General features: G+C 47.7%; 4 protein-coding genes across 4 annotated transcripts; 2 read left to right on the forward strand and 2 right to left on the reverse strand.

The window, feature by feature from the left end:
- Positions 1 to 1,999: 1,999 nt before the first annotated feature.
- Positions 2,000 to 2,498, forward strand: FPOAC1_010991 (uncharacterized protein; the record flags this gene model as incomplete). Its single annotated transcript, XM_044855378.1, has 2 exons — positions 2,000 to 2,129; positions 2,188 to 2,498. The coding sequence occupies 2 exons, from the start codon at positions 2,000 to 2,002 to the stop codon at positions 2,496 to 2,498; spliced, it is 441 nt and encodes a 146-aa protein (XP_044702691.1).
- A 346-nt stretch (positions 2,499 to 2,844) lies between these two features.
- FPOAC1_010992 (uncharacterized protein) lies at positions 2,845 to 4,426 on the reverse strand (the record flags this gene model as incomplete). The annotated part of the gene is made up of 2 exons (XM_044855379.1): positions 2,845 to 4,254; positions 4,304 to 4,426. The coding sequence occupies 2 exons, from the start codon at positions 4,424 to 4,426 to the stop codon at positions 2,845 to 2,847; spliced, it is 1,533 nt and encodes a 510-aa protein (XP_044702692.1).
- Positions 4,427 to 5,516: 1,090 nt separating this feature from the next.
- FPOAC1_010993 (uncharacterized protein) lies at positions 5,517 to 7,876 on the reverse strand (the record flags this gene model as incomplete). Its single annotated transcript, XM_044855380.1, has 4 exons — positions 5,517 to 5,564; positions 5,619 to 6,001; positions 6,052 to 6,958; positions 7,037 to 7,876. The coding sequence occupies 4 exons, from the start codon at positions 7,874 to 7,876 to the stop codon at positions 5,517 to 5,519; spliced, it is 2,178 nt and encodes a 725-aa protein (XP_044702693.1).
- Positions 7,877 to 14,036: 6,160 nt separating this feature from the next.
- FPOAC1_010994 (uncharacterized protein) lies at positions 14,037 to 15,581 on the forward strand (the record flags this gene model as incomplete). The annotated part of the gene is made up of 3 exons (XM_044855381.1): positions 14,037 to 14,318; positions 14,368 to 14,505; positions 14,853 to 15,581. 3 exons carry the CDS (start codon positions 14,037 to 14,039, stop codon positions 15,579 to 15,581), a joined length of 1,149 nt encoding a protein of 382 aa, XP_044702694.1.
- Positions 15,582 to 17,385: the final 1,804 nt, after the last annotated feature.

Here is a 17,385-nt window from a genome sequence, read left to right on the forward strand (position 1 = left end):
AGACTATAGTATCGGACCGGGGACCCCAGTTCGTAGCGGAGTTCTGGCAGAAGCTCACCAAACAACTGTCGATCAGCTCGCTACTATCCACCGCTTACCACCCTGAGACCGACGGACAGACTGAACGCCTGAACGCTGTGTTGGAACAGTACCTGCGAGCCTACGTGTCATACCTACAGGACGACTGGAACCGATGGCTCCCCCTGGCCGAGTTCGCAGCGAACTCCCTGAAATCCGAAACCACCGGCGTATCTCCGTTCTTTGCAAACTATGGATTCCACCCGCGAATGGGCTTTGAACCCACGATTACAGTCAGAGGAACCCCAGCCACTAGAGACGCAGAACAGTTCGCAAAGACGATGAACGACATCCTAGAGCACCTGAGATCAGAAAGCATTGCCGCACAAGCCCGTTACGAAGCCCAAGCGAACCGACACAGACGACCTGCCCGACGATACCAAGTAGGGGGACTCCAGTGTGGCTAGACGCCAGGAATATCAAGACCCTTAGGCCACAGAAGAAACTAGACTGGAAGAACATCGGCCCGTTGAAGATCGGCAAGGTCATCTCCCCGTACGCCTATCGACTGGAACTGCCCGCCAGCATGAAGATACACCCCGTGTTTCACACGAGCCTGCTAAAGCCAGCTGCCACCAATCCGCTGCCCGGTCAGAACGTAGACCCGCCACCGCCAGTAGAAGCCGAAGGAGTGGAAGAGTGGGAGGTTGAAGACATTGTGGATTCCCGATGGGACAGACGAGGCCGAGGAGGCCGCCCCAGGCTGAAGTATACTGTGAAATGGGCCGGATATGCAGACCCAACAGAAGTCCCTGCTGCTTACGTGGAGAATGCTGCAGAGATCGTGGCGAACTTCCACAGGAGATACCCTGACAAGCCCGGACCACAGTAGCCCGTCTCGGCAGAGCTCGATGCTAAAGAGGGGGGCACTGTCACAGCTCGAAGTCAGACCAACCTACCCTAGAGCCACAAGTGGATCAGATCACGTGGCGATAGCGTTATCGCCGTAACCTTAGTTAGACCGCCAGTCAGATCCTGAACGTAGCTCCTTGAGCTACGTCTTGTTAATAGAGCCTGACCTGCCTGCAGTGCCTATCCGTAGCAATAGAACCTATTACGCCCGAAGCGTTCCCTGTCCACCCGTACCGCCGGACTCAGCCCGTGACAGAAGATAGATTATTTAAAAACCTTATTATAGGAGAATTAAATAACTCTGATTTTAATAAAGAAGTTATTAAGGTAATTAATTTTATATAAAAAGAGCCTAACCTTCTTCCTCTCTTTCCTCTGCCTATTAAATTTAAAAGGAATTTCTCCTTTATATATTATAGAATTATAAATACGCTTTACCTATAAAATATATAGTAAATTATATTATTAGCACTTTCCTTATTAAGAGGAAGGCTAGGCAGGTAAGTTATAAGACCTTATACTAAAGGAAATAAGTCTAATAGTTCCTTAGTAATTATATTAACTTTTAGCTATAATATAGTAAGAAATATATATTATATAATAAAATACTTTTAAATATAGCTTTAAATTAATTTAATATTATTATTTTAGTAATCTCTATTTAATTTAGACTAAAAGTAATAAAGACTAAATAAAAATATTAATCTTTTATATCTATTTATACCTATTTAGCTATCCTAGAATTTTGCCCTTATCCTAGAATTTTGCCGCCCACTCTATAAGTAGGGTCTCCGTTAGGTCGAATCCACGGGTATCTACAAGTGTCAGTGACCGTGCCAGTGCTCGCCAGTTGGCACATTAATATCATCATGAAGCTGGTAGGCCTCCCAAAACCTTCATCTCCCGTTTCTTTCTAAACACGCATCTCGTACTGAATTTATCCATCTTAGAGAAAAGTCATTTATCATCCATCAAAATCTTGGCCATTTGTTTATTGTAGGTCTCATATTTCGACGGCGGAAAACCAACTATGCTAACCTATTCTGAAGCCTCTTTCTCGACGAACAAAATGCCTGCTCGATCCAAACCAGGAGCTGTGGCTGCTGCTGTCACTGGCGCTGCGATCGTCGCAGTTCCTGCTATTGTCGCAGGCCCTATTCTTGGTGCCTTGGGCTTTGGCGCCGCTGGTATTGCTGCAGGTTGGTCTCACCTTGAACCCATATACACGAATTTCACTGGCTGACTCTCTGTCGATAGGTTCTGCCGCCGCTGGAATTCAGAGCGGGATTGGAAGTGTTGCTGGGGGAAGTCTTTTCGCAGTTCTCCAGTCTGCTGGCGCAGGAGGCTATGGTGTTGCCGCTGTCCATGGAGTCATTCAAGCTGTTGGAGTGGCAGTTGGTGCTAGAGGCATCGGTGCTTGGTTCCGTGGCCAGGGTCATGAGGAGGGCGGTTCTGACCACGAAGACGAAGATGGTTCTGGTGACTCCGTTGACGATGACAGCGGCGGAAAGGAAGGGTCTGGAAAGGACAACTCGACCAACGATGGACACTCGAAGTCGCCCAACTAAGAAGTATCGATAGGGCATCACAATCCCCTTTATACTAATGCGACGAAACAGGACTGCCCGAGAATAAACCACAGATGCACCGAGACGATGTGCCAACACGTTTACTCAATTATGAAGTAAAGCTATTGGACAAAGTCTTTTACTTAGAGTACAAACAAGAATTATTGAGTGCATCGAAAAAACATAGAGTTCATTAATTAGGGGTTTCTATGGCATGCTAAATGCGTGCACGATATTGCCCATTTGATAAAACAAGGTGCAGTGAGAAATAAATGTCTTTTGAGCCCCGTACAACCTTACGCCATCTATATTGCATCGATTCTGAGTCATCCTAAACGCCTATAATCTATCCGGCCAGAGCCTCATCCTTTGCCTTTATGTCTTCTTGCTTCCCCTTCTCTTCCTGTTTCTCCTGTTCCTTCTTCTCCTGCGACTTGGCCTTCTCCTTTTTGCTCATAGTCAAGGCCCCCTTCTTGAGGGCCTCGTTGGGCAGTGGACGGATGATTGGCTGTACAACCCAGACTGGTCTCTTACATCGCCGTTGAGTACCCCTTGAGCTCTCTGTCTCTGGGGGGTCTTCCTCTCCCTCCACCAGCGGTGACTCGGCAATGCTCTCGCCGTTTGTGCGCTCGTACTCGAGGAGTTCCTCTGCAACTTTGCGCTCTACTGCCGATAGAACGCGTTCATAGGCTTCTATGTCGCCTGCACGGCTCTTGCCCAGCATATCTCGCACGTCGGTATGCTTGGAGACAAAGTGTCGCAGGAGATGGAACAAGTGAGGTTGCATGGCTGCCATGTTGGGCCCCTGTTCTCCCTTCTTGCCTAGATCCTTTCTTCGCTTTTTGGATGGTGGCTCCTCCTCAACAACCTCACTCTCCTTCATCCATTCTGTATCGTCGCCAGGCATGAAAAGTGGTCGTCGCTCGGGTGGTTTATTTCCGAAAACGTGTTCATGAAGGATGTCCATATACCGTCTAAAGACAGCGTCCACTCTGTAGCCCCCCTTTCCATCTTTTCCACGCCAGTAGTCTCGGCCCTCCTCACCTACAGGTGGTGGTTTGGTGAAGATAGCTGGGTCGCTCAGATTGCCCTCGGCACTCATCACACCATCAGCCCCTGTGGCTTCAAGACACTTCTCTATGTCTCCCTCCTGAAGAATGTTTCCATTGGCAAAGATGACCGTTTCCTTGGGTAAGCTATCCCTTAGGAATCGAATCATCTGCCACTCAGCCAAGCCCGTTAAGTGGCCTTTTTGCTCTCTCCTACGCCCATGAACCGTGAGAATGGATGCACCAGCCTTGAGGACGTTCTGCGCATACGCCAAAGTCTCCTCCTTGGTATCCAGGATTCGAATCTTGGCTGTAACAGGCACAGGTAACTCCTCATGCAAGATATTGATCAGGCGGAAGATGAGATCCTGATCCTCCTGAAGGAAAGCACCGTACTTTCCTTTCCGTGCGATTCCCTGTGGACATCCGAGGTTTAAATCAACGGCATCGCAGTAAGGTGCGACTTGCTTGGCAGCGGAGAGCAGCGCATCGGGATCGTTTGCGCAGAACTGAACGAAGAGTGGGCGGTCGATAGAAGGGTTTCCGTCGAGCCAGGGAGTTTCGCCGTCAGCCTTTACGGCCTGAAAGTGCGCCTTTCGGTACTTGTCATCCTGGGAAAACAGTCGGGCGTGAAGCATCGGCGTATAAGCGAGAAGGCTTTTTTGTTCGGTAGGTGAAATGAAACTTCTGGTGAGCATGCGCCAGGCCTGCAAAACATTAATATATGTTATTATCACAGGACTTGAGACGACCTACAAATTCAGACTGATCCACCATCGGTGCAACAATGAACTTGGGGCTGCCGATACTCTCGTAGAAGGCTCGACCCTCCAGCTTCGCTGGGCGTTCGACCGCGGGGCTATTCTCTTTGGACGTCATTGTCGACATGCACTGTGCGAGACAGAAAAATCGACGCTCGGGGATGGATGCAAAAAAGGGCCCCGGAGTCTTCCGGAGCCGATTCAGACGAGCAAACTTCTCCAGATTGTACAACGGGATATGGGCGCAAAAGCGGTTCTTGTCGTCAAAGATGGAGGTTACTTGACATGCCCCGCGTAGCTTAGAGGAAGAAAAAAAAAAGATAAATGTTGTCGGCCCCGCCATGAACCGGGAAGTGGGTGAGCCTCTAAAGGTGTGGGTTTGTGGCTGGGCGAGACTGGAGCTTTCCCCAGATAAGTTTAAGCTTTTCATATTGTAGTAGTACTTGGCTCTAAAAGTAGAAGGTAACTTCAACTAAGGTCAAGATCTCGCGATCCACCAAATACTACCAAAGAAGCATTGTAAGTACGGATAACAGATCCCCTGAATTACATGCGGCTATCGAATATGGAGCAGACATCCGATTTGTAAATCACTTTCACACTTTCAACATGGACACGTAATGCAACTCAACTCTCTCATGATATGGAACCAAGTGGTGTGCATGTCTCCCAACTTTGTCTCTTCGGTCACGGTTAGAAGTAAAAAAATATATGCTTTGTTTTTTTTTGACCAAATTGGCCATGTTTCGTTATGTCCGCTCCATTGAGTTTTTTTTTCGTGTCTTAAAAAGACTAGTAATGAATAATAATAATGGATAAGTGGCGTTCCCAGTTTCAACGGTGATCGTCTGCTTACAGAGTGCCACGCGTCATTACATAGGGATCCAAGCACACTGACTCCGCTACTGCAAGGTCCCAGAAAATGGTTTCCATCACGCTCCGTTCCTGCTCGAGACCAAAAAAATGAAAATGAAAGAGAGAGATGAGTAAGGCAAGATTAAAGAAATGTATGACTCCCTGGTCTAAATTCCACATGACATGTAGAGACTGGTTAGAGTAATTGAACGCCATTCACCTAACAATGCTGTCCCAAACGCCCAATGGTCGGTTGCGATACAAGACTCCGAGTCTCAAGGCTCGGTTTCAGTCAAAGGAAACAAAATACTGCGCTTGACAAGCTTCGCTCCTCGTGGTGGATTTTGCCATCATCAGAAAAAGTGCGTATAAATCTTTGAGTTTTCGTGAACTTCCATTTCCTGAGCTCGATGTTAGCGGCTGGTGTGCCATAAGTGGAAAAAAGACAATCTTACCATCTTGAAGGTATTGAGCTCCTCCTTAATCTGTTGCGCAAGCAGAGGAGTCAATCGATTGCATGTGGCAATTTCACCACGGCGGTCGTATTCCTGGCTAGGCCAGGTATCATGGAAGATTATGCGAGGAGAGAATGTAGCGTTGCGCTTGGCAGATGGGGTGTTGGGGGCGCTCTTGCTGTCCTGTCGTAGTCTCAAAGCAGACATGAAATAGTCTTCACCGCCAATAGCAATTGAGCCAGTTCGTCGATGACTCTGAGAATCATCGTTGGGAGTGCTAGGAGCACTAGAATTGGGCGAGTCATTGACAGCAGGCAAGCTGGGAAGATCCAGTCCAGGGGACGTGTCTGCAGGTCTAATAGAAGGGCTGGCTGAGCCAGGACCTAACAATGGTGTCAGTTTGAGATATTCACAAGGAGATAACTGTACATACGCTTGAGGATACCCTTCCGAACAGCGGCAAGAACTTCCGCACGCTCTTTGTCGCCGCCAACAATACTCCTGCGAGAGTTGGAGTTGTCGGTTCCAGAGCTTCCAAGACGTTCAGCAATGTCAATGCCCAAACTGGTATCGATCGAATTGCGTTCCAAATGGGGGAAGGTGTCTGTCTGTCTGGGATCTGCCGACACGTTGACCCGTTGCGTCTCAGCTTCGACGGTGACCCTTGACACAGCGGCTTGACTAGCCTCGGGTTTCACGGGACCATCGGCCGGGGCGACTCCAACCACCGATTTGGGTCGGAAGATTCCAACAAATGACCGTCCACCCTTCTTCATGCCTCGTCCCATCTTTCGAATCATGATGGAAGCTGAAGATGCCGTCGACGAGATCGAAAGATTATCGGTTGAACCACCGAAGAATCTGCCACCATAGATGCTGTGTCCGAGACCTGCAGCCTCCTGCGCCTCCGCAATACGGGCTTGTTCGGCATCGTAGGCTTCGTCGGTCGTGGGGTCCTTGTGGAGCTTGGACGGTTCTGTCTTGTCAGATCCTTCGGCCTCCTCGTCAGCCTTGCGGAAGTCAGCAGCGCTGCCGAAAGAGAAAGCGCGACGCAATCTGGATGTCTTGCTCTTCGACTTGCGCCCTTTGTTGATGGCGGCGAGTTGTTTAGCCGCGGGTGATTCCATATTACCCGCACCAGAAGATCGGTCTTCAGCGACCTCGCTTGCCATAGTGGCTGGCCGAGAGAGAGGTGAGGGGTTCGTTGTGCGCTTGAGGGCATCAGAAGATGAACCTCGAGGTGGGACATTGACCTTGGCGTGATCCTGCTTAGAAGTTGTTTCGCTGCTTGCCTGGGAAGAGGGGTTTCCAGTGGGGGCAGACACATTACGGTTGGCAGACTGCATGACATCCCTGTTAGCATACCACTTTTACCATCAATTGCTGATTGGGCAATGTTTCAAGGATCATCAACTTACCGAGGATGGGCGAGAGTTACTGCTGCGACTAGAGTCGACACTCTCAGAACTCCCGTTGCGTGAATGTGCGGCAGCATTGGCGACAACACGTAGGCTTTGGGAGTTTCCATCGACTCTTCCTTTGTCTTGGACGGTTGGTCTCGTAACGTCAGAGTTGGCGCGGACACTGCGCCGGCGTGATCGGTTAGGATCTTCCATATGGGCGAACTGCATATCTTCCGCGGACATTCCAGGCATGGCGTTGTAAAAACTGTTCGGGCGGTTTGGGATGGCGGAGCGAGAAGGATTGGGTCCGTTATAAAGCTGGTTTGCTGTGGGCATCCCAGCATTCACTGGGACAGCAGTGCTCTGAGAGCGACCATGTTGATTTTGTTGGGGGGCGAGCGAGCGTCTATACCTGTCTGGTGCTGCTTTGCTTTGTGAAGTTGGAGAGGCTGGCTGTGTAGGCCCAGCTAGAAAGGCGGAATGGGGTCGAGGAGCGGGCACAACGTTGCGTCGCTGAGGAATGGCCGAATCATCACGGGCACCAGTTTGCCCGACACCCATGCCGTTATACTGCATGTTTGTCCCTGAAGAGCTGAACTGACGCCCGCCGTAGTTGGCGTTGGGGTTATAAGTCCGCGAGGGTTGAGTTTGCTGAGGCTGCCACGTTTGTGCGTGGTTCAAAGTCGGTGTGCTCGTAAAGGCGTACTGCTGGACAGGGGCCGAACTACCACGATAGCCTGTAGGAGAAGGGGCAGCATATCTTGGGGTCTGGGAAGTTCCTGCATACTGGTGGCCATTTTGGCCTTGGGTATTGGGTATCATGCCTGTTGAAGAAGCCGGTCTAGTCTGGAGCATTGTAACCGTTGCAGTTTGCTGGGGGTAGGTTTGAACCAGTGCAGCCATAGTTTGCGTCGACGTTTCGCAGGTGTTAGAGCTACCGCCAACAACAAGCTTACTCGCGAGAGTCGCTTTTGTTAATTGTTGTCGGGCTTTATTGGGAGGAATAGTAGATAATAACGATTCTCAATGCAATCAGTTTGCAACTTGAAAAGCAGCTAAGAAATCATTAGCATCTGTTTCCTTGGAGTCGTGTATACAAAAGTTCAATACATCATCAACGGCTCAACGTTAAGGGCAAGGTTTCCTAGGAGTGTTTGCGTAACCGACCTACCTTTTTTTATGTTGATATCTTTATGACAAACGAGAATAGGAGTAGGCGATGATATAGGACGCCAGCGACCTGAAACAAAAGAAACTGATCGTGCTGAGAAAGTAGCTCACTTTTACCGTGAGCAGGCTGAACTCTGCTACGAGATTGATGTTTGCTAGTAGTAGGTTGGGGGGGACAAGATCAAGAGTCGTCTTTGACAACTTGAATCTCGGCCTAGTTGTAACGGAACATGAGAGTGTCGTCGACGGATCGGGGTAACGAAGATAATGAGGTTGTCGAGTAAGACGAGTCGAAATTTTACGAAGTTCGCTCGCAGAGGATTATGATCGGTAGGACTAGGCAAGATTTCCCGTGGTTGGAAGATCGCCACGGCGGTCTGGAAGGAGCAAAGGCAAAATGCGAGGCAAGTGCGAATGCTAGTGTTACAAGTGTCGAGGTCTATGAGGCCAAACGATCACAGGAGACGAGATGCAGAAGCGTAGGAGGTAGAAAGTATTCGAATGCTTCAGGGAGATTTCGGGTGAAAGCGACGGCCGAAGAAAGGGGGCACGGCAATTTAGAGTGTCAAAGTCGAGCCGTTCAGAAGAGGGGCTGAGAAAGCCAAACAGGCGAAGGTGATGGCGATGATGAGGAGGGAAGAAGAAAGGAAAGAGTAAAACGACACCAGAACAAGGAGAAACAACGAGTATGAAGTTGAGATGGTGATGAGTAGAAAAAAAGAAGTGAGGTGAGGTGTTACCGTTGTTCTTACGCCTAGTCAGACCCGAGCCCAGAGGAAAGAGGATTGGGATTGGATTGGACAGACCCTGCGAGCACCTCACCAAATGCTACATTAGCCCAGTACCTGCGCCCGTACCGGTACCTATCTCCTCAAACTCGTGTCCATCCATACTACCATGGAAGGTACCCACTTTCTGCACAGTTGAATAGCCCACTGAAAGATGCAGCTAAGTTTATCGGTCCAGGGACAATTATAGCGGGCTCTGCGGGAGTGGCACCCCTTGACAGCGATTTAAATCAAACTTGACAACGCTGTAGAACAAACATTCACTGCCCGATCACATTCTTTTAACAGCCCGGGAGACAAGAAGTCCATCTTTTCACGGACGGGCGTCCATCCGTCTATCCATCCATCCATCCATCCATCCATCTACAATCTCAAGTAGTATTTATGGTCCCAGTCGAGTGGGGCCCCGTGACGGTCGTTTGTGCTGCTGATAGTAGCCCCAAATCAGAGAGTTGATTGTTGAGAGAAAAAGCACCTACTAGCATCTTCCTCGCCTAGATGGTCAACTTTCAGCTCCATCACAACAATAACAACGCGACATTGAAAAAGAACGTATCGTCTCGGTGGAGACGATTGTCCTGGAGATAAAGCAGAGTACATACAGTGCTGTGTGTATGCACATACATAATAAGCATGCAGGGGACAAGGGGCAAGACGTCGTAAGCCAATTCTCTCTTCGTCCGTTGGCATTCTCGATTTTACATTCATACTTGCCTCACCCTCACTTGAGCCAAACACGAGATACTGCGTGGAGACCGCCCCAGGGTTCCCCAAATCAAAATCCCACGGCCTCAAGGAGACTTGAGCAGGTCTGTTGATGCCAGAAACGCGACTCATTGGTTCATCGCCCACCGCTCTGGCTGTGGCATTGACCCATCCTGCGCTAGTTGAACAGGGAAGCATGATGGAGATGGATCCCGGGGCCTGGTCTGGTCTGGTCTGGTTTGCTCAGGTCAGGTCAGGCTAGGTAGAGTGACCCGTCCAAGTGCCTTTCTTTCATCTGCTGTACTCTGCTGTGTGTCTTTTGACACGAGGAAAACATATTCCAGCATTAACTCAGTAACAAATTTCCTGTCCGTGCTGACGATGGCTTTTATCTGTGCTTCCTTTTTGCTGCATTGCTCAGCGACCGACTGGCGGGACTGGAGAGAACTCAAACAATGGTGCTGTTTTGTGCGAGGTAATCACGGTGCTTAAGATCAAGTCCCTTAATTTGGCTCGTCAGTTCATATGTATGATGCGTCTGGGCAGCTGGGTTGGTCGTCGTCTCAAACTGGTCCAGTCAAAACGGAGTCAAAAGATTTCGGGGTCTGTGGAAGCTGCCAGGGGTCCTGTGATGATTGTCCGCCTGCACAAAATACTTGCCTGCTGTTCGTGTCCGATAAATGGACTCAAAGCCTCAAAGCAAGGGATCATTCAGGGGAATCCTGGCTGACTAACAAATCTGACCAGACGTGCCAATAAGCACACCAGATATTCGTGCCGATCATCCACAGGGACGATTGATTGTCAACGCTTTAGCTGCTTTAGGAGTTCGTGCTTGTGTGCATCTCGTCTGGAAAAGGTCAAGGCTTTTTTTTTTCGGGGTGTTTCTTTGAGCAAGAGTCCGGACAATTGGAAAGTGGCTTAGGTTGAGCTGGTCCGACTTGGCGACACGATGGATTGAATCTTCATTTCGATGTGACCAACAGCTCGAAGCTAGGAAAGCTATCGAAGACGATTCAAACAAGACCCCGGAGAATGACTCGCCGTGAGAAATTTTGCGACCGAGGACAAATAATTATATGTACATTTTTTGAAGGTTACAAACAGGGCTGCACCGGGTCGTCCCAGTCGAGGCCTATTACTGGGCACAAAGGTGGAAACCGCACAGTTGGTCTGGTTCGTATCCATGGATAGATCATAACAAGCTACGAGCATTGTGTGTACAGTAACTACTATGCCTCGACTAAATAAACTTGGCCTCAACTATCTCCTGCGTCTGATATGAACCAACTTCTTAACTTTTGACATACTGACTCTGAATCACTGGTTCTTTTCCGCGCAACCATAGCCCTGAGACTTTGTCTGATATATCTTACAGACGATTCGAGACGGCAGAAACATCGCGTTCATGGCTTGCAGTAGCTCGCTGCGATGCAATGTCCGCAGTACGTGGATCTCAAACAAACAAACGTCCGATAGTGATGGAAGAAACGGCTGTAAGTTCCTGTACTTCAACGGCTCAGTCGCCGATGCAAGACGCGAGACCCAGTGGATCCCAGACTTATGCACGTTGGGAAAGGTAATAAACGAGAGATCTTGATAGGATGGGGTTTAACAGACATGTTCTACACGACACCATCTTTAGTAACTCTCACCCTGAGAGACATTCCTATGCTTTCCTTGGAAATCCATCGACTTCACTACGGCCTTCAGCCCTTGCATGAATTTCTGCCTCTCCTATTCTCAAGATGATCCATTATGACAATCATTATAGGGGCTGTACTGGAATTTTCCATGACGAGATTACTGACACGCAGATTATCTTACCACTTCTTCCAAGAAGCAATAGCGAGCAATCCGCGTATTTTTAGAATTGGGTCCGCCGGTTTCTCCATCATCAATCGCAAAACCTCCACTGAAGAACTTGTTTTGCGTGGGGTTTGGCTTTATGGATGCGTGGCGAACCCTAAATAACTCGAATGTCTGAGCGCGAGGAATAATTATAGTTACTATGCAGAGGTTCTAATGCTAGTTGGGATTATCATGTTTTGCATCTACATACAACAAAGCAGGTACAGCACAATGCTCTATACGACATGTGACAAGGATCTAAGACGATACTTTGCATCGATACTAGAGCCGCGAGCATCGCAAGTAATCTATAGAAAAGAAAGACGGTCTCAATTCGGCAATAAATGCAGTACTAACTGGTAGCGCATATCAACCGTTGTGCTCACCGACAAAAGCATCGTCACTTGCATACCAATCACTGTCTGCCTCAAGTGTACGGGCCTGAGGTAGGTGGACGATGATGAAAACAAGCTTAGTATGGGGCCTATCAGGCATTTTAACGTCGATTTGACAATACTCTATCTATAGATTGCTTGATTATGCTGATCCTGGCCTTGAGCCATGGATGGAATCGTGATCACCACTCGACACCAGAAGAAAATCGTGGGGTTTGAAGTCTAGAAGGTACGGAAGAAATGAGCTTGAATCTCGGCTCTGTGACAGACCAGATTGGCGTAATTTTGAACCTCGGTTGTAAATCCTTGGAATCATCCTGATAGATCACCTGATGAAGGCCATGGTGATGAAGGGGTCCAATATATTTAGTAAGTTGTGGTTGACGCGGCTACCCATTAAGCTCAAGTAATAACACCGCCGTAGGCGTTGATTAACGGTCACTTCATCCTTCTAGAGAGGTTCCGCTTCAGTCAACAATGTCGCCAGTGGATTGGCTTGGTATCAATCTAAACCCCATTAAACTCCTGGCCTTATTGTTCGCTGTCTTTAGCTTTGCTCGCACAGGCTTGTTTGTGAACCGCCCGACCCTCTCAAGAAAGACGAAATGCTTGTTGGGCAATGTAGATCGATCAATATCTCATCGATGGGTTGGTTATATTACAGGGAGCGTTTAGAAGCGTCTCGCCTCGTACTCAATGGCGTACATTGGCGTGGCTGATGTCGATTCTGATGCCCCTATATTCAGATAGATTGGTTACAGCGGGACCATCAATCATTTCATTTCAACATTTCATTTCCTCTTGTCCCCTTGGTGGATATAACGCGGAGTCTCGATGACATTGTTAGCGTTGTCTCTGAAAAATATTTAATTCCCACGGCTAATTACCGTTAAATATCGTAGCCTTGTTAGGCGTACCGATTTCACATCAATCAATTTCGGTGCGGTTGTCCTATCTAGTTTTTGCCGAAGAGATGATGACTGGAGACATGAGTCAATATGAAGTAGGTACTGGGTAGTAGGTATGGATAGGTTGCAATATGCATACAGCTCAATTCAGGTAGGTCTCATATTAATATCCGAACTGCCCTGCCCAGGTCTTGGAAGAGACCAAATCCTGGTTTCCCCAGATATTTGGACATCTTAATTCTAGCAATTCATGTGTAACTCGACATCACATTACGCGTGCCTGCCAAATTTATGCATATGCGAGTAATTCGTTCCTGCCAAATTTGTTGGTATCCCTTTAGGTTCGGATTGCCTGTTTTAGGTAGGTACCTCCTACCTAACTAGTACTAAGAGAAGATGGTGTATGTAAACTTGGGCAAGGTGAGGCAGGTACGCTGTCAAGAAAAAAAGGTACATAAAGTCAGCAGGCGCCATGAGTCTGACTTACTACAGTCAAAACTGTCATTCAAGGGACGACGAAGCAACGGGGAAGCTTGACAAGGGCCGAACCGGCGGTGCAAATCATTTCCTCCGTGCGCCTCTCCCGCATCTACAGCATTATTGCGCTATACTACAATCATTTGCCCACGCAATCTCTCACAACTTTGCCGGCCGCTTCGGGAAGCTGAGCCGCTGTTCACTCCGATCTCATCAGACTCGATAGCGGCACAGAAGGTTGAGAACCGGCGGTGAGCACTTTCAACTTGAGCAAGGGCAAGACAAGTAACTCCATTGATTGACATCGACATTGGTCATGGGTTAGCACCTATCCAACCGCAAATACTGACTAGGCTCGGACTGACTACAACTGGCAGTTGGGGTACCCCGGAGTACTGGTTGCCAGCTTTGCAGAACCAGGAAGGTCAAATGTGATGGTCTCAGACCCGCCTGCAGTAATTGCTCCAAGTATGGCACTGCATGTCCGGGATATGATCGCAATATCAAGTTCGTCAATAATAATACTGGAAAACACTTGATCCGTCAACGCGGTCGAAAATCAGGAACCGTCGAGTCATCATCCGCCAGATCTTCGTCTAGCATAGCTGCGTCTGATGAGATCGAGAACACCTATGCAGCCAACTCATCAACGTGGTCTCTGGTAAAGACCTCACCAACCCTGCTGAAGCCGGGGCTGCCAAGAGGGCCACTTCTGATTAACATGGTTGAGGTATCATCTAGCTACTCTCAGTCCACTGATGTCTTTACGCTCTTATCATGGTTAAATCTAGACCGATTAGGAAAACGAGCTGTCCTCGATGGTGCCGTCTGCTCTTTTGCTTTGCATCTCGCTGGCAAAGCAAGCTCCAATACAGCTCTAGTCGCTCAAAGCCGGACTATGTACGGCCTGGCACTCAGTGAACTACAAGCAGCTCTCCGACACTCTACAGAATGGAAGACATCTGAGACTTTGTGCGCCGCTATACTCCTATGCTACTTCGAGGTGATCCTCTCACTGCACTCTGTTGGGTCATGGAGCTCATTTGTCTTAGCTATTTGCTGGAACCAGCAGTTCTGAAACCTGGCTCCAACATGCCAAAGGCATTGGTACTTTGATGGAACAGCGAGGGCCAGCCGCTCACGCAGAGGGGTGGGATGCCGCCATGTTACTGTCGTTCCGTGGCGTTCTTGTACGTCCCTTAGTTTTCTTCAACTATAGAAATACAGCGAAGGGTCAAAAACTCGCATTGCCTCTTTGTCAAGTGACAAAGAGGTTTGGCATAAAGATTAGATACTCTTTCTCAAGAATAACCAATCAGAAACGCAGTGACAACAACACCTCAAGCATATCTCTCGTTTCGTCACCGGCAGGGTTACTCTGCATTGAGATGGCGCGATATGGCATCTCACATATCACCCACCCAATCCAAGTGGATTTGCCATCCTGGTAACTCAACCCGAGTGGATCTTTCGTCCCTTCAACAGGCTTTGACAATGTTACCATAGCGGAGTTCCAACTAACACGATCCCTTGTCAGATAATAGGCGACTTTTTTTATCCCGGCGAGGAAGAATTATTTCTGTCACGGCCGGAATGGAATCAAGTGATGTTCGACGGCGGAAGACGCCTCATCTACAATGCTGATACCCCGATCGGTCATATTCACGTTGGTGATGGCTTTCTCGCGAACCTGACACAGCTTTCACCTGTCATACACTGGGGGTATCTCGTCCGTGAAGCCAACAGGGCTGGCATCTCTGTTGAGCCTAGCAAAGTCTCCGCCCTGGCCCAGATGGCTCTGGTAAGCCATGCCAGATTCGTGCGATGGTACGAAGAGTTTGATGCTCTTGAGTTTCCACGTCCTATTGAGACTTTGCCTACTGATCCAACGGCTTCACTATTCAAGACGGTGTTGGAACATCAATCGGCAGCGGCCGGTTCTTTACTCATGGGATATTGGGCGAGTATGCTTATTATTGAAGAAACATTGATCGAGTGTGGAACACCACGAGCCAATGCAGATGTATCCTCTCGATATTTTGTGGAACAGATACTGCGCTCGATAGAATCTGTAGCACAAGGCGCCATGGGACCATATCGAATCGGGTTTGCTGTGCGTATTGTGTATGAGTTTTCGACTGGCGAAGAGCAAAGATGGATTGGCAGTCTCTTGGATAAGTTCTCCAAGGGATATGCGGCTGTGGACAAAAGAACGTACCCTAAGCCAAAGGACGACATTGTTGGATCAGTCGGAGGTGTTTTTTAGTGAGAGCCAATGAAAGCTACGGGAAATAGTTGGCAGTACGGTAATCATTGAGTATCGATAAATTCTCGGGCATAGAGTAAACCGTTTATGAGTCTCGTTTAATGTTGTTTTGGCTACTGGGTAGCAGAAACGTCGGCCTCCCAGATTTCAGGGTATAAAGATAAACAGCCTAGGAAGTGTATGGTCTAAATAACTTAAAGTGGCCTGCTAATTTCGCATCTTATGCTTTTAGTGGCCAAATCCTGATACCTCAAGGTTTGGTCGCTTGAGCGAACGATGCCAACTCGGGTGACTACTGTTATATCCAGGGATAAGGATGTTTCTCAGTTTTTCTTCTTATAGTTCCGTTAAACTGTTGGTAGCAATGGAGGGCTCTCCCATATATAGCGTCCTGTTTCTAAGAAGTGATATGTTTTGACTGTTGAGTAGGAGTCTAGTGTTTGGAGTTTCAGGTATTACAAGCCACATGGATCAGCTTCTACAAATGCATTGAGATACATAAACCCTTTGCAAGGGATATATTGGAAACTTGGAATAAGGTATGGAATATACAAATATAGCAATATGCTTAATAGCTACTCTACCGTTTCAGTTCTGATTCTAGTGATGCACGATTGGATCAGGTTACTCGAAGGAACCCAAGACAGGAAAAAATAACAGGGAAATGTTGAAGTTACACCGAAGCAGGGGTTTGGTATGAATAGGGGCTCAAGATAGAACAAGAATGGTGTATCATCTCGAGGAGGTAGCGATTGGTGGTTGATAGGTATCCTCTCCTGGTGTTATGGGAAACACAAAGAATGACCTAATTTTCCCTATATTATATAGGAGTAGAGAGTTTCCGGTCCGTCAGAGTTTATATTTCAGATATCACTGTAGACTCTTATCCTGCTCATAAGGAATTTATAAAAAGATCTCATAGTGTATAACCAGATATAGATATCCACTATGGGTATATTCGACTATAAAAAACGGGGTTTCTTTCACTTGTAATATATAATATTCGCCCTAACGGGAGCTGGCGTCTTACTAGCCCTATTGTAACAGATTTAAGTAAGGATCTACTAAGCTGGTGCCAGATAAATGGTAGCGTACAGTATATGCCATGCTTTGTATGCTATCTCTTATACTTTAACCACTTTCCTGTAGGTCTGTTGATCTAAGCCAAAGCGTGAATACATCTGACGATCTACTATCGATCCTCGTGGAAGGGAAAGGCCTATGATCTCAGCAGTATCACTCCAGAAAGATACACATGTGAATGAGAGGATGAGTAACTCGGTTAAACTTTGCAAGACTAAATCTTCGAGAGAGAGTGCGGAAAGTAGAAGCAGCGCTCAAGCAGGAGATAAAGAGCATACAAATGCCCTACGTCAGAAAGACTCACAGCTTCACAAAGGCCAAGCCCGTGTAATTAAAGAGCGAAGGCCGAGGCATCCACTGTTCATACTGGCGAGATGATGCTGCTCTCAGGTCATTCGGTGTCTCTTTGTATCATTTGACCGAGGATTTAGCTGGCGGTTTGCACAATTTCTGTATTACAGAGCAAGATGGTTCCGATATGACATACTCAGACTACAGATTCAATATGAATCAATACGCAGCAGCGAATGAAGTTTTGAGTTTTGATGTTAGCGTAAATACATAGGTGGGAAAGTTAGTTATTGAGAAAAAGTTAGGTTTGATATATTGGGTTCTTGATCTGTATAGATCCTTCAGTTTTAAATTTACGAGATAGCTTTGAGAAGACTCGGGCTTCAGCGGAGAGTAAAAAAAATAAAAAAAATAAAAAAAAGTAAATACA

Source organism: Fusarium poae, chromosome 4 (assembly GCF_019609905.1).
Source record: "Fusarium poae strain DAOMC 252244 chromosome 4, whole genome shotgun sequence".
Classification (NCBI taxonomy): Eukaryota; Fungi; Ascomycota; class Sordariomycetes; order Hypocreales; family Nectriaceae; genus Fusarium; species Fusarium poae.